The 20807-nt window shown below is 31.8% G+C and overlaps 1 protein-coding gene across 2 annotated transcripts; it reads right to left on the bottom strand.

The window, feature by feature from the left end:
• Positions 1-8116: 8116 nt before the first annotated feature.
• Positions 8117-20754, bottom strand: LOC137826635 (cuscuta receptor 1-like). Of its 2 annotated transcripts, XM_068632689.1 has the most exons (8): positions 20616-20754; positions 20394-20543; positions 20231-20308; positions 19719-19874; positions 17883-17957; positions 10838-10987; positions 10601-10750; positions 8117-10472 (listed from the first exon to the last, which is right to left on the bottom strand). In XM_068632689.1, the coding sequence occupies exons 2-8, from the start codon at positions 20530-20532 to the stop codon at positions 8305-8307; spliced, it is 2916 nt and encodes a 971-aa protein (XP_068488790.1). In that variant the 5' UTR covers positions 20533-20543; positions 20616-20754; the 3' UTR covers positions 8117-8304. The 2 variants fall into 2 exon arrangements, with proteins under 2 accessions (XP_068488790.1, XP_068488791.1); XM_068632690.1 differs by lacking the exons at positions 19719-19874; positions 20231-20308; positions 20394-20543; positions 20616-20754 and having other exon boundaries at positions 10838-11010; positions 17883-17956.
• Between the last annotated feature and the right edge of the window lie 53 nt (positions 20755-20807).

Genomic DNA, 20807 nt, shown 5'->3' with positions numbered 1-20807 from the left:
AGGAAATAAATCCTATATTTACAATTAAAATACATTAGTGATACCTCACTTTTTTCGCTGACCGTGTATTCTGACTTGGGACCACAATCAAACATCATTCCATAGTTGATCACATATGCATATATAGCCTGCAAACAATAAAAAAAATTCAAAAAATATCAAATAATTAAACTTGAAGTTAATATTATTATACTATAGCTAAAATGATCAAATTCAAAACAAGCTTAAGAAAACTTGCCAGATCTGAAAGGATCATTGCCACTTGAACGAGCTCTTACAAAATCTACAATCCAATCAACTTCAACATTATTATAATTCAACGTGCTAGCCTTTTCAGCTGTCACAAAAACATTCTCAAACCTGCAATAATCCATCACTTATTCCTGACTCAAAAAGTGTTATTTAGCTTTGGATTTCAACTCTAAGGTGTTTAGTCTTTACGTCCCCAAGGCCATTTGAGCATACACAAAAGGAACATAGTGTAAGATAGAAGAGAGAAGAGGCAAGGTGCAGAGATAAAAGTAGAATCTGTATATTTCTTATTATATTTGTACACGGGTATGCAAATGTATTTATATAAAGAAAGCCCAGAGTGCTATAGACTTAGGCACAGGTGGTTACGTAGTCTGTTACGTAATGGGTTCACTAACAACCCCCCTTAAACTTAGGGTGGGTGTATCAAGAACCCTAAGTTTACGTTTGAAGTTGTGAAACGAAGCACCAGAGACAGGTTTGGTGAGGATATCCGCGACTTGAAACTGGGCTAGTAGATGAAGCAGGATGAGACGTTTGTTTTGGACATAGTCCCTAACAAAGTGCAAATCCAACTCAAAATGCTTAGACTGAGAATGCATCACAGGATTTGCAGCAAGCTGAACAACTCCCATATTGTCAGAATAAAGGCGCGGTGTAGAAGTGGGAAGACGTAGTTCAGTCATTAGAGAGGTGAGCCAGATAATATATGCAAGGGCAGCTGCAACACTTCTGTATTCAGCCTCAGTGCTACTGCGGGAGACAACCTTCTGTTTCTTTGAGGACTAGGAAATAAGATTGCGGCCAACATATATACAATACCCTAAGACAAATTTTCGATCATCAAGATCAGTGGCCCAATCTGAGTCACTGAAGGCAACAACCGAGTAGTTTGGATAAGGCTACAGACGTAGACCTTGAGTTGCAGTGCCTGCAAGATACCGAAGAATACGTTTTACTGCAGTCCAGTGTGGGAGTTGTGGGTTGTGCATGAATTGACAAACTCTGTTGACAAAGAATGAGAGTTCGAGACGAGTGAGAGTAATATATTGAAGGGTGCCAACAACCAAGCGATAGAGAGTAGGATCTACAACCGCAACAGAAGCATCAGCTACAAGACAGAGGGAGGAGATCATGGGTGTAGGTTGAGGCTTGGAGTCGAGCATGTGCACACGTCGAAGAAGGTCACAAATATATTTCTGTTGGGAAAGATGAAGAGAGTTATCAGGCAGCCAAGTAACTTCAATCCCGAGAAAATAATGAAGCGGACCTAGGTCCTTTAATCCGAAAATAACACTAAGATTATGAATGAAATCCTGCACCAGAGATTTTGAGCTACTAGTGATGAGTATAAACATAGACCAATAAAAACATTGTGTCAGTAGGTGTGAAGCGAGTAAACAGAGAGATATTACTTTTGGAAGATGAAAAACCCATGCGAACAAGAGTGGTGGAGAGTTTTTGAAACCAAGATCGAGGAGCTTGCTTGAGACACCATAGATAGCTTTATTGAGACGACATACAAGAGAGGAATCAGTGCTGGAAAATCCTGGAGGTTGGTGCATGTAAACAGGAAAATCAAGGTCACCATGAAGAAAAGCGTTGTTGATATCAATCTGATGAATTGGCCAAGAGGAAGATAGAGCAATGGTGAGAACTAAGCGAATAGTAATGGGTTTAATAACAGGACTAAACGTATCTGTAAAATCATAGCCTTCACGTTGATGAAATCATTTTGCTACCAAGCGTGCCTTGTACCGTTGTAGGGAGCCATCAACATTATATTTCTTTTTGAACACCCATTTGCACCCAATAACATTAGCAGTTGGAGGAAGGGTAGTCAGGGTCCAGGTATTGTTTTGCATAATAGCGTCATATTCAGCTTTCATCGCGTGAAGCCAATGAGGTTGAGTGAGAGCTTGTTTGTACGTTGAGGGTTCTAGCAAATCAGTAGAGATAGAGGATTGAAGAGCTCTGGGTTTGAAAATACCATCTTTAACACGAGTAACCATTGGGTGAACATTAAGACTAGAAGCATCTGTTGCTGTCAAAGAAACAGGAGAGGAAGGAGGTAAAGATACAGAGGACAGCGAATATGGTAGCTCAGGAGAGAGAGAGAGAGAGAGGAAGGTGATGTTGGAGGAGGAGCAGAGATAACCGTAAGAGCGGGAGAAAAACTAGGGGAATCAGTGTTGACATTGGCAGAACCTGTGAACAAACTACTAGGCATAGAATAAGGAAAAAGGAATTCATTAAACAGCACATTGCGGGAATAAATAAATTTACCAAATGGGGTTAAGCATATATAGCCTTTACGGTTAGAAGCATACCCAAGAAACAAGCATAAAGACGAACGAAAATCAAATTTGTGTTGATTATATGGGCGAAGTAAAGGATAACAAGCACATCCAATAACTTTCAGAATGGTATAATCAGGTTTGCGAGAAAAAAGCATTTACGAACTAAGATTATGTAAAACAGGGGTAGGTAAGAGATTAATAGTGAAAACTGCACAGGAGAAAGCTTCACCCCAGAAACGTAGAGGAAGAGAGGCAGCTGCCAAAAGAGCTAAGCCAGTATCAACAATGTGTCGGGGTTTACGTTCAACAGAACCATCTGCTGATGGGTGTGAGGGCAAGTGAGTCTTTGAGTGATTCCATATGAATTTAAGAGTTTGGTTAACGATAAAAATTCCTTAGCATTGTCAGTTTGAAGAGTTTTTAGAGAAAAACTAGTTTGGGTTTCAGCAAGAGCTTTAAATTTTAGAAAAACAGAAGTAGCCTGAGATTTGTGTGAAATAAGATAAAACCATGTGTATTTAGAAAAGGCATCAACAAAAGCAATATAGTACAGAGAACCATTAGTGGAGGTAAAAGGGACCCAAATATCAACAAACACAAGTTCTAAAGGAGCAGTATATGCAGTATGGGACGAAGGAAAAGGAAGTTTATGAGCTTTGGCTCGAGCACAAGACTCGCAAAAAGAAGTATTTGTATTACATGAAATGTTATTGGAACGCATAACAAGTTTTACTGTTTTAGATGAAGCATGGGCAAGGCGTTGATGCCAAATATCATAACTATGCACGGTAGAATTACAGGAGGTAGCATTAACAGAGGAACATAAAGGCTTGTGTAAAGTGGGAAACACGTAAAGACCCTCATGAATCTTTCCTTGAAGAATAATATGCTTGGTAACCTGATTTTTAACACAACAATGGTTAGGAAAAAATTCAAAAAAGACACCATTATCACGTGCAAATTGAGAAACACTCAGAAGGTTCTTATTAATAGATGGTACGTGTAGAAGATTAGGAAGAGTAAAGAGATTATTAAATGAAGAATTACATAGAGAAGCAGAGCCAATACTATGAATAGACATACCTGAGCCATTACCTAGTTGAACATTCTCAGAACCATGATAGATCTGTTTTTTGTTAAAAACAGTAGGATCATTGGTGATATGATGAGTAGCTCCTGTATCTGGGAACCAAAGAGGATCACTCACCGTGGAAGGAGTACCCAGAATAGACAGTTCAGGATCATGAAGAGGTGGTTGAAAAGAAGATGTATTAGCAATTATGGGTGAAGAAGAAACAACTTCAGATCTGGTCCAACATGTTAAAGCTGTGTGGCCAAACATGAAACACAACTGACACTGAACCCGTGGTTGAGAAGATAAAGAAGGAGCAGCAGATCTCCAAGAATTAGGGTGAGGAGGACGAGAGTAATTCAAACGCTTATGGTGAAATGATGCACGAGAGGAAGAACGACCTCCTCGTGATGAAGATTTAGAAGACAACGAAGGTGCCCAACTGGTGGAAGAGAAGTGCACTTGAGCAGGAGATGATTCAAGAAATTTGTGTTTATCAAAGCGATCCTCTTGAGCCAAAAGTAAAGATTCAATATCTTGAACTGTGTAAGGATCAAGCTGTGAGGTAACAAACGTAACAAAACTGTCATATTCTTCCGGAAGACCATCAAGAATGGCATCGATATGGTCTTCGTCAGAAATCGGAGAGCCAATAGCAGCAAGAGAATCAACCACATGCTTAAGAGCAAGAAGATACGTGGAAACAGTACGCTCACGTTTCTGAGTTTTAAGTTGGAGTTTCAGTTGACGAACCTTGGCACGTGTGTGCGAAGCATAATACACAGTGAGTTTATCCCAGATAAGGTGCGCAATGCAGAGACCAACCATCGGAGTTAACATGGAGGTGGACATCGACGCAAGCAGCCAGGCAACAAGGAGATGGTCTTGCTGTTTGTACAGAATATATGCAGGATTAACAGAGCCTGAGGGAGTAACAGAACCAGAGGGATGAACAGAACCTGAATCAAGGTTGAGATGCTTGGGCGGTGTAGAAGAGGAAGTCAAGAAATGAAGAAGATCAAGCCCTTCAACCTGCGCAAGAATCTGTTGGTGCCAAACAAGAAAATTTTCATCATTAAGTTTTAGTGTGAGAGGAGTGGAGAAGGTGTGAAGCAATGGGGATGAGAGGGAAGATGAGGAAGAAGACGTTGGCAGGATGAAAAAAATTCACCAGCTCTTGATACCATGTAAGATAAAAGAGAGAGAGAGGAGAGAGAAGAGACAAGGTACGAAGATAAAAGTAGAATATGTATATTTCTTATTATATTTGTACATGGGTATGCAGATGTATTTATATAAAGAAAGCCCAGAGTGCTATAGACTTAGACACAGGTGATTACGTAGTCTGTTACGTAATGGGTTCACTAACACATAGGCTTCACAAACCATATACCAAAAGTCCTCAATTTTAAAAATTGTCCTCTAAAATAACTTTCCAGTACATATTGATCAATCTCTCATTCAAAATCTAAAATAACTTTTAAACCAATTTTGAAAACTAGAAACAGTTTTTGAAATCAGAAACCAATCACAACTTGACTATCATAAAACTTTAAGCTATTAAGCGAAGACACACCATTAATTTTATAAGACTTCTCTAATGCAATATTATTCTTCAAAAATGGAAAATTAAAAACAAATAGGAAAAGAAATGAAGAGAACAGAATTCGATTTAGGCAAAAAAAAATTTTAGGAAACACATTATTGATTACCATCATTTCTGTTGGGTTTCTCTTTTGTTGCAGTTATTGAAACATCTTGTATTTATTTTTAATCCATTCTTAGCCCTTGCATTTCTTCTTCATATATTGTGAGCTTGATTGAAAACACTTATCATTTTTTCATGATTAGATTGATAGTTGTTGCCACTCAAAAGTTTGTTGTTTAAGTTGCAGGAGATGCACTTTAGTATGTTCATTTTTGGTTGAATCTTTACCTTCTAGCTTCTAGATTCAAATGTCAAACTTTCATATTTGAAGAAGATAAATAAATATTTAAAAAATCCTTAAACGCGAAGAACATTTATAACAATAGTTTTTATATCAAGCGTCCAATGACTATATGAAGATTTGAAGAAACCCTAAAGTTGCAAAGTACAAATTTTCAGAAGTTTATATAATGATATCAAGAATGAAGAACACAACAATGAAGTACATACGAACATTATATGAAATATTTAAGTGTACCTAAAAGCTTTTGTAGTCGTGTTTTAGATTTGTGCTTATAAAATTTCATATATGCTTGTGAGAATTGTGTTTTGAGCAAAATCATTGTAAATCTTTCACGATTGTGAAGTATACCTAGTGAGCCTTTATTGTTCTATTTGAAAGAGATTTTTCTCATTGTATTGAGAAGTCCTTGATCTTAAAGGGAGATTAGGACCGCGTACTTGGAGATGTTAGAATACTTGGTGTACCTAAAGAGGTTAGAATACGTGTAGAAGTTGTAGAGGTTGAGAATATTGGGAGAACCTGTAGAGGTTGAGAATAGTGAGAGAATTAGAAAAGATTGAGAATACTTATAACCTGAAAATGTGTAAGAATACTTGTTAGTGAAAGACTCTTGAGTGAGTTGCTTAAGGGACTGGATGTATGGGAGAGTGAACCAGTATAAAATCAAAGTGCATCTCTCTCTATCCTTATTTATTACTGATGAGATTATGTGTTTGTGTTTTAAGTTTGCAAATAGAGTTCGGGATCCATTCAACCTGCACTTTTGAAGTCAATTGCATCTTCATATCTTTTTTATTCAGTATCTGGTCTTAAGTTATAATATGCTTTAGGGTGGGCTGGAACCTAGGTAGGATTGGTTTTTATACAGTACTCATAGTGCAATATTTTTACTTATTTTGTTTTGTAAACAAGTTGGAACACTCAATTTTTATTCAATATTTTTGTTGTTGATAATTATTTTGATGAACTTAATGAAACAAGATATTGGAGTAAGTGTCACAAAAAAATTACATAATTGGTGCAATTTTAGTTGGTTTTACCAAAATAAGTACATTTTAAGACATTATAAAATTAGATAAGTCATGCATGGAAGAACAATTTTAATATGAAGAAGTCGTACACTTAAGCATGACTTCTATTTGCAACGATTTTTTTTTCAAATAAGAAGAAGTGCTTCTGGAGACTTCCTGGAGAGACGACGTTTAATTTTTTTTTTTCTATAAAAATTGTGCTTTGAAGCATTTTTTTCATCATTTTTTTCTTCAAAAATTATTAATTTTTTTTAATTGGTGTAAGTCGTACCTAAAAGATGACTTCTAATTTTATTTTTAATTTACACTCAAGTTCTGCTTGCAGAGTTCACTTCTTATTTTTTTTTTAATTGAATGCTTATAGACACATTCAATTAAAAAAAATAGAAAATCATCTCTACAACCAAATTTTAGTACAAATTAAAAAAAAATCGTTTTTAAGGCACAACTTTAATATACCAATTTTAAAAAAATTAATATTTTTTTAAAAAAAATAATAATAAAAATATCCTTCAAAGCACAAGTTTAAATAAAAAAAAACAATAAAAATGGTCTCTGAAAACAAAATTCTAATTTGAAATTTTTTATCGTGTACAAAAGTCGTGTTTAAGTTCACCACTTCTTCATATTAAAATCATATTTCATACATGATTCACTCAGTTTTTTAATTTTTTTTTAACTTATTGTTACATATAACACTACAAGAAAATAATGACTAAATTATAGTGACTAAATTAGAGACTAAAAATATTTTTAGTTTCTATTATTGTTAAATGATTTCTAAATTGGTATCTAATTAACAACCAAAGTCTTTGTTACCAAATTTATAATATAAATAATTGATAGTTAAAACCTTGGTAGCTAATTAGATACCAATTTAGAAACTATTTAACAATAATAGAAACTAATTTAGAAATTATTTTTTTTTAGTTTCTAAAATGACCTCTAATTTAGTCAACAAAAATTGAACACCAACCAAAAAAAATGAACGGGTTATGTAAATTAGTGAAATTTCTTCACTCCAACAATATTCATATTATTATACATTTTTATCCAATTTAACTTTATTTATTTAAAAAATTACAAAAAAATACTATAATGTTTAGTTTTAATTTTTTTTTTTAAAAATTATCATCAAATCTTGTTTCCTTCTATTTGAGTCCAATACTATTTTATTCCAACAGTGTAACGTTGGTATAATTCTTAATATTACCATAAGTCTAGATAAACTGAGCATTCTTAAACACTCTAAAATTATTGATAATAGACGTCCTTGTCAAAAAGTCAATAGTTATCTAGTCATTATTCCATTATTTTTATATTTATTTTATCTAAAGTTCTATATTTTTATTTTTTTGAAAATACGATGCAAAAGTATATATTTCATGTTACTAAAAGGTCTAATAAATCATAGTTCTTATACAGGTACAATAACTTCCAAAATAATATCTGATATTAAACGGAATTGTGATAGAGTACCAATGAATCAGTGAGGGAGTCATTAGGGAGTAGAGAGGAAAAACTTGATGTCCATTTATTTGAACAGGTGTCAATAATACATGAACACAATATGAATACATACCAACTATATCTAGACATTTAGACCTTGCATATCATTATTACACAACATATGAAGGGTTGTTCAATGAATGTCCTAGGGCAAGGTGGTATTTCAGACATGCAGACAAGGTAACATATTACGTACTTCTATAATTTGAAAACTTGAGCAAAATATTGTCTTCAATAAAGTAGTAACAATTTGTACAGACCCATTCTATATTATAGAACCATCTTCGTCTCCAATAAGGATTAATGTAGAGAGTTGCTGCAATTACCAACAATACTGATGTGCATGACACACCAAAACTTGTCCAGAAAACGAACATGTCAACGAAACTGCAATTGTCCTCATCAGTGTAAGAGTTATTTGGTGAATTATCATGTGGTTGTACATAAGGATTGCAACTTTTTGGGAGTGGCGGTCCACAAAGGAAAGGATTATCTTCATAACTGCTTTCATCAAATGTAAGAAACTGGCCTTTCCTTTCTGGTGTTTCACCAGATAAGTTATTATGTGCTACACTAAATACGGCAAGAAAGGATAACCTATTCAGTTGAAGAGGAATTTGACCACTCAACTTGTTGAAAGAAAGATCCAAACTCTCTGTTTGTACCAAATTGGAAAATGAAGAAGGAATTTGTCCGATGAAATCATTGTAGGACAAGTTCAATGCTCGAATTCCTGTCAAGTTTCCAACTTCAGATGGAATATTCCCATTTAATTTGTTATTGGATAAATCAATTCCAGACATATAGCCAAGGATATCCCCTTTGTAAGTGTAAGATGTTTTCTTTGTAGTGAAGTTCACCTTTTCCTTTGCGGTTGGAAATGAATTTCCCCATCTGCGACTATAACCAAAAGCTCTACCGTGAAGACTTAATCCCACAGTGTTCTCGTACTTAAAAGGCATTTTACCCAAGCATTTGGGTATTAAACCAGAAATATTATTTGAGGAAAGGTCTAGTATAAATAATTCTTTCAACTGGCATAACTGTTGTGGTATATGTCCTGAAAAGTGATTACCTTTCAATATGAGAATGTTCAATGGTGAATTTTGAAGGTCCAGTATCATATCTTGAATTTTACTAGTTATTCTATTGTAACTAAGGTCAAGAAGCACCGGTGAAGAACTGTTGAATGTCGATTTGGACAAGCCAGTAAACCTATTATTGCTCATGTGGATGAATCTCATCACGGAAGCAAAAGACGGTAAAAGACCTGTGAAATCATTTCGTGAGATATCTAGATATGCTAGAGCTTTCAGTTCCACAAATGTTGTTGAAATAGATCCTCCCAGATGATTGTTTGACAATAAAAGCACTACCAAGTTCGACAAATTTCCAATCACACTCGGTAGTTTTCCCACCAAATGATTGTTGCTTATATCCAAGGCCAATAATGATGTGGAAGAAAAACTATTTATACTTCCAGAAAGACTATTTCCGTCCAAATACAACTCTTCCAAGTTCTTCAAAGTCGATAAAGTAGGAAACACGGGTCCATGTAGCTTATTATTTGAAAGTTTCAAAAATTTGAGCTCAGACTTGTCGCCAGATATGTTCTTTGGTATTTCTCCTGACAAACTATTATCTGACAGATCCAATGTATCCAATAAGTGCATTTGGCTGAATTCACGAGGAATTGAACCTCGGATGCCATTCATAGACATGTTCAAAAATTGCAAATTTGGAAAGATTGAACTGATATTGCTGCCAAATATCTGACCAGTTATCATATTGTCAGACACATCAATCCTCCTTATCTTCAGAAGAGGATGTGATGGTAGCTGAAAATTACCATTAAAAGAGCAATTTCTCATAATAATTTCTGTTAACTGTGTGTTATTTTCCAACAGCCAATTAGGAAACTCTCCTTCCAACTTGCAGCTCGTAAAATCCAGACTGGTTATGTTATACTGATAAAGAAGAAACTTAGGGAAAGGAATAAAATTTGTGTCCGTTGTTGAAGACAAACTAAGTACTTGTAATTGAAATTTTGGAATCCAAGTTTGGGATTGTGCTGAGTCCATAATGACTTTGTTGCCTTCACCATAGATGAACTTGAGATTAGAATGATTGGAAAATGGTGTGAAAGAAATAGGGACCTCAAATTGGCTTTCATTGAAACCAAAATATTCAAGTGAAGTAAGACTTGCAAGGTTAGAAGCAAAATTTCCAATGAAGTGATTATAAGATAATTCCAGTATCCGAAGAGATGTCATGTTTACAAAAGATGAGGGAAGTGATCCCTCAAATTTATTGTAGATTAGATTTAACTCTTCTAGCTTTTCCAGCTTAAACCAATCTGAAAAGTTGAAATTTTGAAAATAAAATTCATCATTCAGGGAACAAAATGAAAAGGATATAAATATTTTAACAAACTAAAGAAAATTGTATTGAGTGACGTAAAAGATGATTTGATGAGAACATTACCAGCTTCAGGAAGTTTGCCATTTATGTCACATTGCGAAAGAGACAAAATTTTCAAAGAAGACAAATCTCCAATACTTTGAAAAAACTCATTTTCCAAGTTAGAACTTCTGTCCAATATCAAGCGTTCTAGGTTTCTTAAATTGCGAAAATCTGCACAAAAGAGAAAATGATATGAAGCTTAATGTAACAAAAAGGATATTAATTTACCAAGAAAAATTAAGAAGTTTTAGGTATTACCTTGAGCAATAATTGCTCCTTTAAATATATTCTCACGCATAGAAAGCATCTTAATAGATGATAAAGTTTGTAAGGACTCCCTTCGCTTGCTTCCATCAATCACATTCCCATCCAAAGCTAGGACATCCAATGTGCTTGTACTTTGTAAGCCTTAAAGATGTAAGGTGAATTAACTATAAAAATATGAAACATATATGAATCTGGCTAAATAACATTTAGCAGTTTCAAAATATCATGATTTTATCCTATATATGTTTCTTTCATAGGTAACTATTAACTAAGTGTTTCAAAATTAGGCATTTATATTAGTCCTCCACTTTCTTTCTCCCCTCTACATCAATGGCAAATGGTTTTCATGGAAAATCCTGCACACCACAACAATCACCAAGTAATCCCACAACATTTTTCTTCTCTAATCTTTTGAATGGATTTGAGGAATATGATATGATAAAAAAGTTTCAAAGGTGGGCTAGAGTAAAAGAAGTATTCATTTCTCGCAGATTAGATTAAATAGATGGGGGAGAAGATTTAGGTTTGTGAGGTTATTTGAGGTGACAAACATGGGATGATTGGAGAAGGAATTTGACCAAATTCATATAGGCAACATGAAGCTCAATGTTAATCTTCCAAGATACAAGAAAACAAACATTGGCTCAAACACGGAGGTAAGAAAACATAGAAGGTATGGAACAAGGGAGAAAAAAATAAGGTGTGGAAGGAAAAGAAAGGAAAGAAATCCTTTGTTGATGAAGTAAGAGGATCCTCTTCTCAAGAGCAGTGGAAAGGTCTTATTATTGAAACTCAGAAACAACTCTTACCATGTATGGAAAACAATGTGATTTGTCAGATGTTACCAGAAATTGATTATAATACTTGCGAGGAATTCGTTAAGAAAGGGATAAATATGATCAAGATAAGGTATATGGGGCATAACTTGGTTTCATTGACTCCAAGAGAAGGTGAATGCATGGACGATCTGATACAGATGAACAAAGAGTGGTTTGAAATTTAATTTCAAGTTATTGATATATGGTCTGAGACATATTTAGCAGGCCATAAAATTGTGTGGGTTAGATGCTCTAGTCTCCCTATTTCTCTATGGAATAAGGACTGCTTTTCAAAAGTGGTAGGAGAAGTAGCTTCCCTGGTATCCATTGACAAAGTCATAGAGAACTGGGAAAACATCAAACATGCAAGGCTTCAAGTAAGATTACTCAGGAGCTGTAATGCAAGATTGGTAAAGGGCATGAATATCAATGGTCAGGCTTATAGTATCAACATCGAAAAGGAGAATCCAAGCGGCAATGGAGGTCAATGTAATTGCGATTATAATCATTTTGACACTTTAGATAGCGTCTCTTCTTAATGAAAGAGAAAATGGAACAGGGAGTATACTAACCATGTGGCATAAAGAAGCTTTCAGTTTTGATAACCATTTAATAGGTAAAGGTTTCATTGTAATTTTTGGTGAGCATTTAAAATCTAAAATGAACATATCGGTGGTCAATGTGTATACAACGTGCAATGTGTATACAACGTGCAATGTGAGTGAAAAGAATGCTCTGTGGGAGGAGCTATCTAACATCAAATTAGCGCATCAGAATTATAAGTGGTGCTTTATTGGAGATTTCAATGCAGTTAGGAGTGTAAATGAAAGAAAGGGAACTAGTGTCAAGGGTAGTCAAATGAGTGAAATCAGGAGGTTTAATAGTTTCATTGAAAACAACTTCTTGCTAGATATACCAATAGTTGGAAGAAAATATACATGGTCTAAGTCAAATGGAACAACATAAGGTAGATTAGATAGAGTCTTAGTATCTGATGAATTGTTCCAGAAATGGCCAATGTGTAAACAGTACATTTAACCAAGGGATACATTTGACCATTGTGCTATTATGGTCAAATTTGTGATTAAGGATTGGAGTCCAAGGCCATTCAGATTTATTGATGCATGGCAATTGGAGAATGGCTTTAAAGAACTAGTGAAAGCAAGTGGAACACGTACATAGTACAAAGAGATGGTATGAGAAATTTCAAAGATAATATGAAAATTTTGAAGGTTGATCTTAAAGTTTGAAACCGGAAAGTTATTGGGTACTTGGATACAACACAAAAGAAAATCTTGAAAGAAATAGAGGGTCTAAACAACCAAGATGATAATAATGAGTTAGAGGACAGTTTTAGGCTGAAGAGAATGGACCTATTCAGTCAGCTGAGGGTACGATTGATTCACTTCTACATCGAAAGGCTAGGTCAAATTGGTTAAAGCATGGTGATTCTAACTCAAAATTCTATCATTCCATAATCAGATGCATAAGACTTAGGAGTGAAGTCAAAATAGTGGAAATTGGGAGACAATGGAATGAGGAACCTGAAGTGGTTAGAAGGGAAGCAAAAAAAATTGTTTAAGACAGATTCACCGCTACAGAGGATTTTTGGGGTCAGACTAGGAGCAATAGAGTTTAAATCTATATCTCATGAGGATAATTCAAGCCTAATATCAGACTTTTTAGAGGAAAAAGTTAGGGAAATGGTTTGGCAATGTGATGGTTCGAAAAGCCCTAGGCTAGATGAGTTCAACTTTACACTACAAGAAAAACGCGAATTACATACAGATTATTACATACGGATCAAAATCCGTATGTAAAATCAACATTACATACGGATTATATCCGGATGTAATTTTTGGCGCCATGGAGCGGGAATCAAAATCCGTATGTAAATACATACGGATTTTTTCCGTATATACAGGTTTACATATATTAGCACCATAAAATAAAATTAGCAGTGAATGGGATTCGAAGTCAGTGGTTCCTTCAGCAATCTTTCAGCAACCAAGTAGAATTTAACCACTACACTAACCAAATTCTTTAGTTTTATTATGATTTTTATTATACTTATTATTATTAATAATACTAACAATATTAACATATGAATCACATTTAATTTATCTATAATCTACTTGAATCTAAACATAATTTATTATATTATCTATTAGTATGAATCAAATTTAATATATGTCATACTCATAGTCATCATATTACCTATTACATTAAAATCAACTATCATATTAATTATTATTTTACGATCATATTGACTTAATTAAGTTCATTATAGGTAGTTGGTTTTACTTGTGTGTTATATATAGTAAAGAATATTGTCAACAAACAATATTATCTTTTAACATAAAATGATGACTTTTACATTAACTATTAATTAAATCTCTAATACAGATTACTAGTTAGCATATCATTATAGTTTAAACTATATTAATTATTCCATAAATCTATGTAAAAAGTTGTTACTAAATAACCCTTTCTACTAATATATAAATCATAATGACAAAGTGATTAAATAATTTATAATTTAAAATATTTTAAAAATTATACATTATATCAATTTTAATCTATGTAAGTAAATATTTGAAAATAAGATTTTTTTTATCGACAAAGAATAAAAAAAATTAAACAAAACATTTTAAGGATATTTCAATCCTTATACAAGAATCTCAAATCAGAAAAGAAGTGTAAGATACAAGCACCTATATAGCCATCTAACAAAAACTTCACAACTACCTATAATAACCTATATTTGAAAATAAGATATCAAATAATTTTATATTAATATATATATATATAATATGAAAGTAAATTTAAATTTAACCATGAGTTTTAAAAAATTAATGATTAAATAAAGAAATATATTAATCAATATATATATATATATATATGTATTTATAGTATTAAAGTTATATTAATATTATATAATTTCTTCCTTTTTCTCTCTATCTATCTATATCCGGATAAAAGTAATATTACTCAAGTCAAATAAAACTACTATACACACACAATAAATATCTAAATGTATATTTATATCAAAATTAATATTAATAATATGAATATAATATTGATAATATGAATATAATATTAATAATATGAATATTAATACTAATAATATTAATAATAATATTAATACTAATAATAATAATATTAATAAATATTAATAATAATATGAATATTAATACTAATAATAATAATATTAATAATATTAATATTAATAATAATGTTAATAATAATATTAATAATATTAATATTAATAATAATGTTAATAATAATATTAATAATAATATTAATAAATATTAATAATATGAATATAATGTTAATAATATTAATTATAACATTAATAAATATTAATAATATTAATAATAATATTAATAAATATTAATAATATGAATATAATGTTAATAATAATATTAATTATAACATTAATAAATATTAATAATATGAATAATATTAATAATAATATTAATAATAATATTAATAATAATAATAATAATATAATTTATTTTATTATTACTATTATTAATAATTATATTAATATGTATAAATTATATTAATATGTATAAATTATATTAATATGTATAAGTATAATAAAAATGATAATATGACCAAAGAACTTGTTTGGTCTAGTGGTCAATGCTTCCCCGGGTCACTGGAAAGACTTGGGTTCAGCTTGTAACATTATTTGGGGCTTGGTTTCGAGTCTTATTGGCTTGGGTTCGAGTCCCAGCCAGTGCAAAATGCCTCTAGGATTAATAAAAAATATAGATAGTGATAAATAATAATTTGTAATAATGAAAAAATTAAATTTTTTTTTTACATTACATACGGATAAATCCGTATGTAATATTCCGTATGTAAAATCCGTATGTAATTACATACGGTATGTAAATTACCTACGACAGTTTTACATACGGATTACATACGGATAAAAATCCGTATGTAAACCTGTTTTATATACGGATTTTGGGTCTTACATACGGATTTTGACTGTATGTAATTCCAATTTTTCTTGTAGTGTTAACTTTATAAAGAATAGTTGGGAAGTCCTAAAAGATGATATCTTAGCAGCGGTCAAACATTTCCAGGACATGGGAAGTATCCATGAAGGTTGTAATGCATCATTCATTGCTTTTGTTCCTCAAGTGCGTGACCCCATAAAGCTTGACCAGTATAGACCAATATCTTTAGTTTAGGCCTTATACAAGATCATATGAAAGATGTTATCTAGTATAATTAAGAAGGTTCTACCCTTGGTTTTTTATGAAAGTCAATCAACATTTTTGAAGGATAGAGGGATGTTAGATAATGTCTTAATAGCCAATGAGATCATAGAGGACCTTAGAAGATGTGGGAAGAGTGAGTTATGTATGAAAGTGGACTATGAAAAGGTTTATGGCTCGGTCAGATGGCATTTTCTATTTAATATGCTACATATATTAGGCTTTCATTACAAGTGGATTAATTGGATCAAAGGTTGTTTGGATTCTGCATCGGTATCGGTGTTGGTTAATGGAAGTCCTACAACGAAATTTAAACCAACGAGAGGGTTGAGGCAAGGAGAACCTCTAACAACTTTCTTATTTATTATTGTAGCTGAGGGCCTTACGAGGTTAGTAAGACAAACTGTAAGGTGCAATATGCTTAAAGGTGTGAAAATAGGCAGGCTCGAGGTAGCATCTTGTGTACTGCAATTTACAGACGATACCTTCTTTATGTGTGAAGCTAACTATCATATTGTGTTTACAATTAAAGTTATTCTTAGGTGTTATGAGCTTACATCTGGGTTAAAAATGAATTTTCATAAGTCTAAGCTTGCAGCCATAAACATTGAGAGGAACACATGTAACTATTATGCAAAGACATTAAATTGTACACAAATGTCAATACCTTTCAAATATTTGGAACTGGTTGTGGGAGGTAACTCGAGGAAGAAACAATTTTAGGAACCTATTTTGAACAAAAAAGGACTAGATTAAGTGCTTGGAAGGGGAGATTTTTGGCTCTGGCGGGATGAATATGCCTAATTAAGTTGGTGTTTACCGCTTAACCACTATTCTACCTGTCCTTTTATAAAGCACATGAATCAATATATAAAAGTATTATTATTATTCAAAGGAGATTCTTGTGGAGCTGGAGGAAGGACAGTAGAACAATATCGTGGGTTAGTTGGGAACATCTATGCAAATCAAGGGGAGGAGAGAGGTTTAGGGTTTAAAGATATTTTCAATTTTAACTATGTACGTTTGGCTAAATGGAAGTGGCAAATAGAGAGTGAAGAAAGAGGGAAGTGGAGAGAAATACTAAATTCAAAAGTATGGAATAGAGCCAGGACAATCAAATACTCAAGCAAAACATCAATTGTGGTGGAGGAAAGATTTGTATAAAGTATGTGGTGAGGGAGAAATGGTGGAATGGTTCCAAAAAGAAATAGAATGGAAAATTGGATCAGGGGAAAAAGTTATACTCTAGGAGGATACTTGGGTTAATAATAATAATATGAAATTTGTATATTCCATTCCAGGTTATACTCAATATCCTTGGATTAGGAGCTAAAGGTGGGAGAGGTAGGCATGTGGAATCAAATTGGTAATGGAAGCTGGAGACACAATAGGTTTGATTAGGAACTTGCACAACAACAAGAAATGTTAAGAACCTTATCTTGTGCAAAGCTGAATAGGGTGGGTGATGAGTTCTCAATCAAAACTGCTTACGAATGTGTATCAAATTATGTCAAAGGTATTAATAATAGAACATTTAAACATTTAAGTAGAGTTTTTGAGCAAATAGAGTTTGGCAGGAAAACCTGTTAAGCACCAACATCCACAAAGGTATGTCATAAGCTTTATATTGGTCTGTGTTGTGCTTGTTAAAGGCTGGGAAGGTATATCTATGCAGGGTATGTATCAAAATAGCAAAGGATGCATTGTGAACTAAGAATGCAATATAGTTGGAATTACCCAACATCAATAGAGATAATTTTTTGGAAGGGTCTTGGGATTGCAAATTATTCCGTTATGAAAGAGCAGTGAAGGGTGTGCTAAATAAGCCTAAATTTATATATGCTTGTTTGTTTGTTATACTTTTTTGGAATTGTAAATTAGGTGGTGGGGTTATTTTCACATTTGTATAAGAGTTAGAATATCAGTAAAATGTGATTTTTTATTGACAAAAAAATGCTTTTCAAATTTAATGTTCTTAAATACCTCTATGTACCACAAAATTGTTGATTTGATTAAAACTTAGATCCAGCATCTTTAGACTAGTGAAAGTGGATAATCCTGCAAGAGATAAACATCAAAGTAAATGAGTAATGTTATTTCTCAAAAAAAATTCCTATGAACCAACACTTTTATAGAGTATGAATAAATTAGTCTAATTTTCAAATTTTGTCCAGTTTAATTGTTGATATTCAATTTGATTTAATTTTCAAATTTTGTCCTCTTTAAATTTTTTATGAAATTTTAATCATTATATTCTCTAATTTAATTTTGATTTGATTTTTAATTTCACATTAGTTTATTTTTTTATATTTTAATTAATTGATAGATATTATGGTACATATTAAATTATTATCCAATTTAACTAAAATCAAAAAATGTATACAAATTTAAATGTTAGTCATAAATTGCAGGTTTTAAAATATTTGGAGACTAAAATTGCAGCGAGGAAAAAGAGGATAAAAATTGCAGATAAAAAATTATCAAAAGGAACAAAAATTATAATCCAGTTCAATTTTTATAAATTTCTAAATGATTCCTAAAATATATTCATTTTATTATTTCGGTTCATGTAATATAAAATTTATTATTTTGGTTTTGTATCTTTAGATGATGTATAATATACTCTATCGACAGAGATCAAATTTAAATAGTAACGTTTTATTTAATAAGGACTAAAATGACAAAATAAAATTTGGAATAATAAAATAAAATTTAGAAACCAAAAATTAAATTAAATGAATAAATAATATAATTAAGTCTGACTTGTTTTTTTTTAGTTCTATAATATTTTTTCTTAAAAATTATATAAACGATTATTTCTTAGTTTGTAATTGTATTAATTTGTATACATTAGCAACGGAAAGGAATTTAACAGAAAATGGATTTAATTTCTTATAAATATATTTTCTATCTATCAGAAATAAAATTATTAATAAAAAAAAAAAAAACGACTCAGTTTTTCAACTTGTTTATCCATTTTATCCCGCTTCGCATAAAAAATATTATTATTTACTAGATGTTTTAAGAATGTAAAAAATTAAAAGATAAAGATATTACATTTTAAAAAAAATGTTAAACATAAAATAATATAAAATTTAGATAACCCAAACCATAACTTTATAGTTTCATAGACACTAAAAACGGTTTTAAAGACTAAAGTGAAAATATCATGTTATACAAACTAAAATTTGCTCACAACTTTGTTCACCTCAACCAAAACTGTGTTTAATAAGTACTAAAAAAATATTAAACCTTTTAATTAATTCATGTGATATAAAATAAAATTATCTTAGCTTGATTCTCTTTAACAACCTCATCTTTTTTTATATATAGACCATATGTATTTTTTTTATTCATTAAACTAGAAAGATCTCGTATCAATTTATCCACACATGTGTTGGTCAACACTTATCCTTCTAGTCAAAATAAGATTCAAAATCCAAAAAGTAGATATTAAAACATAAAAAATTACATGTTGATTGTAGAATATTGCGTTGCACGAAAAGTAACATGCTTAACAGAAATTTAATATCAAATAACTACAAAATGTACATGAACCTAATTCTCTCAAAAATCAAGAAAACATTTATAAGCTTAAAACATAATATGTATAAAAAAAACTCGAAATAATCATTGCCAATATGTGCTGGAATATAGTTATCTCATGAAAGAGTTCAATTTTTAAGAACTTGATCGGGAAATAGCGATGAAACAGATAATAAAATATAATGTATCATCGCTTTGATGGGATGATTTAAGATGAAAGAGAATAATTCAACAAGTATCTATTAATAATGCATATTTAAAGATTATACTTACCACTTATATCCAGGGATCCTTCTAATTGATTATTACTTAAATCAAGAGATTTGAGAAATCTTAACCCTGTTAGAGATGAAAGAACTTTGTTACTGAATTTGTTTCCACTCAACCCAAGGACTTGTAAACCAGTGGGCCATGTAAATCCATCATTTCCTGTCGAAAAATATTGAAAACATCCAATTAGCAGAACCATCCCTAATATAAAATAACATGTTTTCATGCCTCCATAATTACCTTAATACAATCAGTAAATTCTCATTCTAGTTCTTAAAACATAAATGCGGATAGTCTTTCATTTTAGTCCCTAATTTTATATAAACATGTTCATTTTAATATTTTCTTCACTTTATTCTCCATTACCATTTTGTACAGAACGATTAAATTAAATAATGTTTGTTTAAAAAGGACTAAAGCAAGCATATTATACAAATTTAGAGACTAAAGTAATTAAGAAACTAAAGCAATAACTTAGTCCTATATAATGAAATTGTGGGATGATGACAACAAACCTAGACGCCACATGATGCTCTCATTCAACTGGTTCCTAGTTAAGTCCAGGATCTCCAAAGAACTCAGTTTTGATAAGCCTAAACAGTATTATATTACAGTTAGATATATGTTTCAACCATAAACAAAAAATGAAGATATTTTCGGTTTGAAAAGTATGTGTACTCAAAATTGATCTTGGAGTCAATTGAATATCTCCTAAATTCAAAGACTTGAGGGATGAAAGCCCACTAAGAGCATATGCAATGTCACTGTCATTGAAGTTGTTTTCTGACAAGTCAAGAACCTCAAGATTCATCAACATTGAGCATAAACCTACAAGGTATATATAGTGTGTTATATTTCACCTATATTTCTTTATCCTGAAAACAGGAAAAATTACGCTACCTATGAAGATCTGAGTCCAATTGAGTTCCAGCCAAATACAATTCCTTCAACGATGAGAATCGACCGAGAAATGGCAGGATTTCATTGGTCAATGGGTTGTCACTCATGTCAAGGACCTCCAAATTAGGAAGCTTTGATGAGAGAGTTTCAAAACCTTATATAATACACAGATGTATTAGTAAAAGGTTGTGG

The sequence above is a fragment of the Phaseolus vulgaris genome, chromosome 8, assembly GCF_000499845.2.
Source record: "Phaseolus vulgaris cultivar G19833 chromosome 8, P. vulgaris v2.0, whole genome shotgun sequence".
NCBI classification, from domain to species: domain Eukaryota; kingdom Viridiplantae; phylum Streptophyta; class Magnoliopsida; order Fabales; family Fabaceae; genus Phaseolus; species Phaseolus vulgaris.
This window is presented reverse-complemented; position numbering and strand designations above follow the sequence as displayed.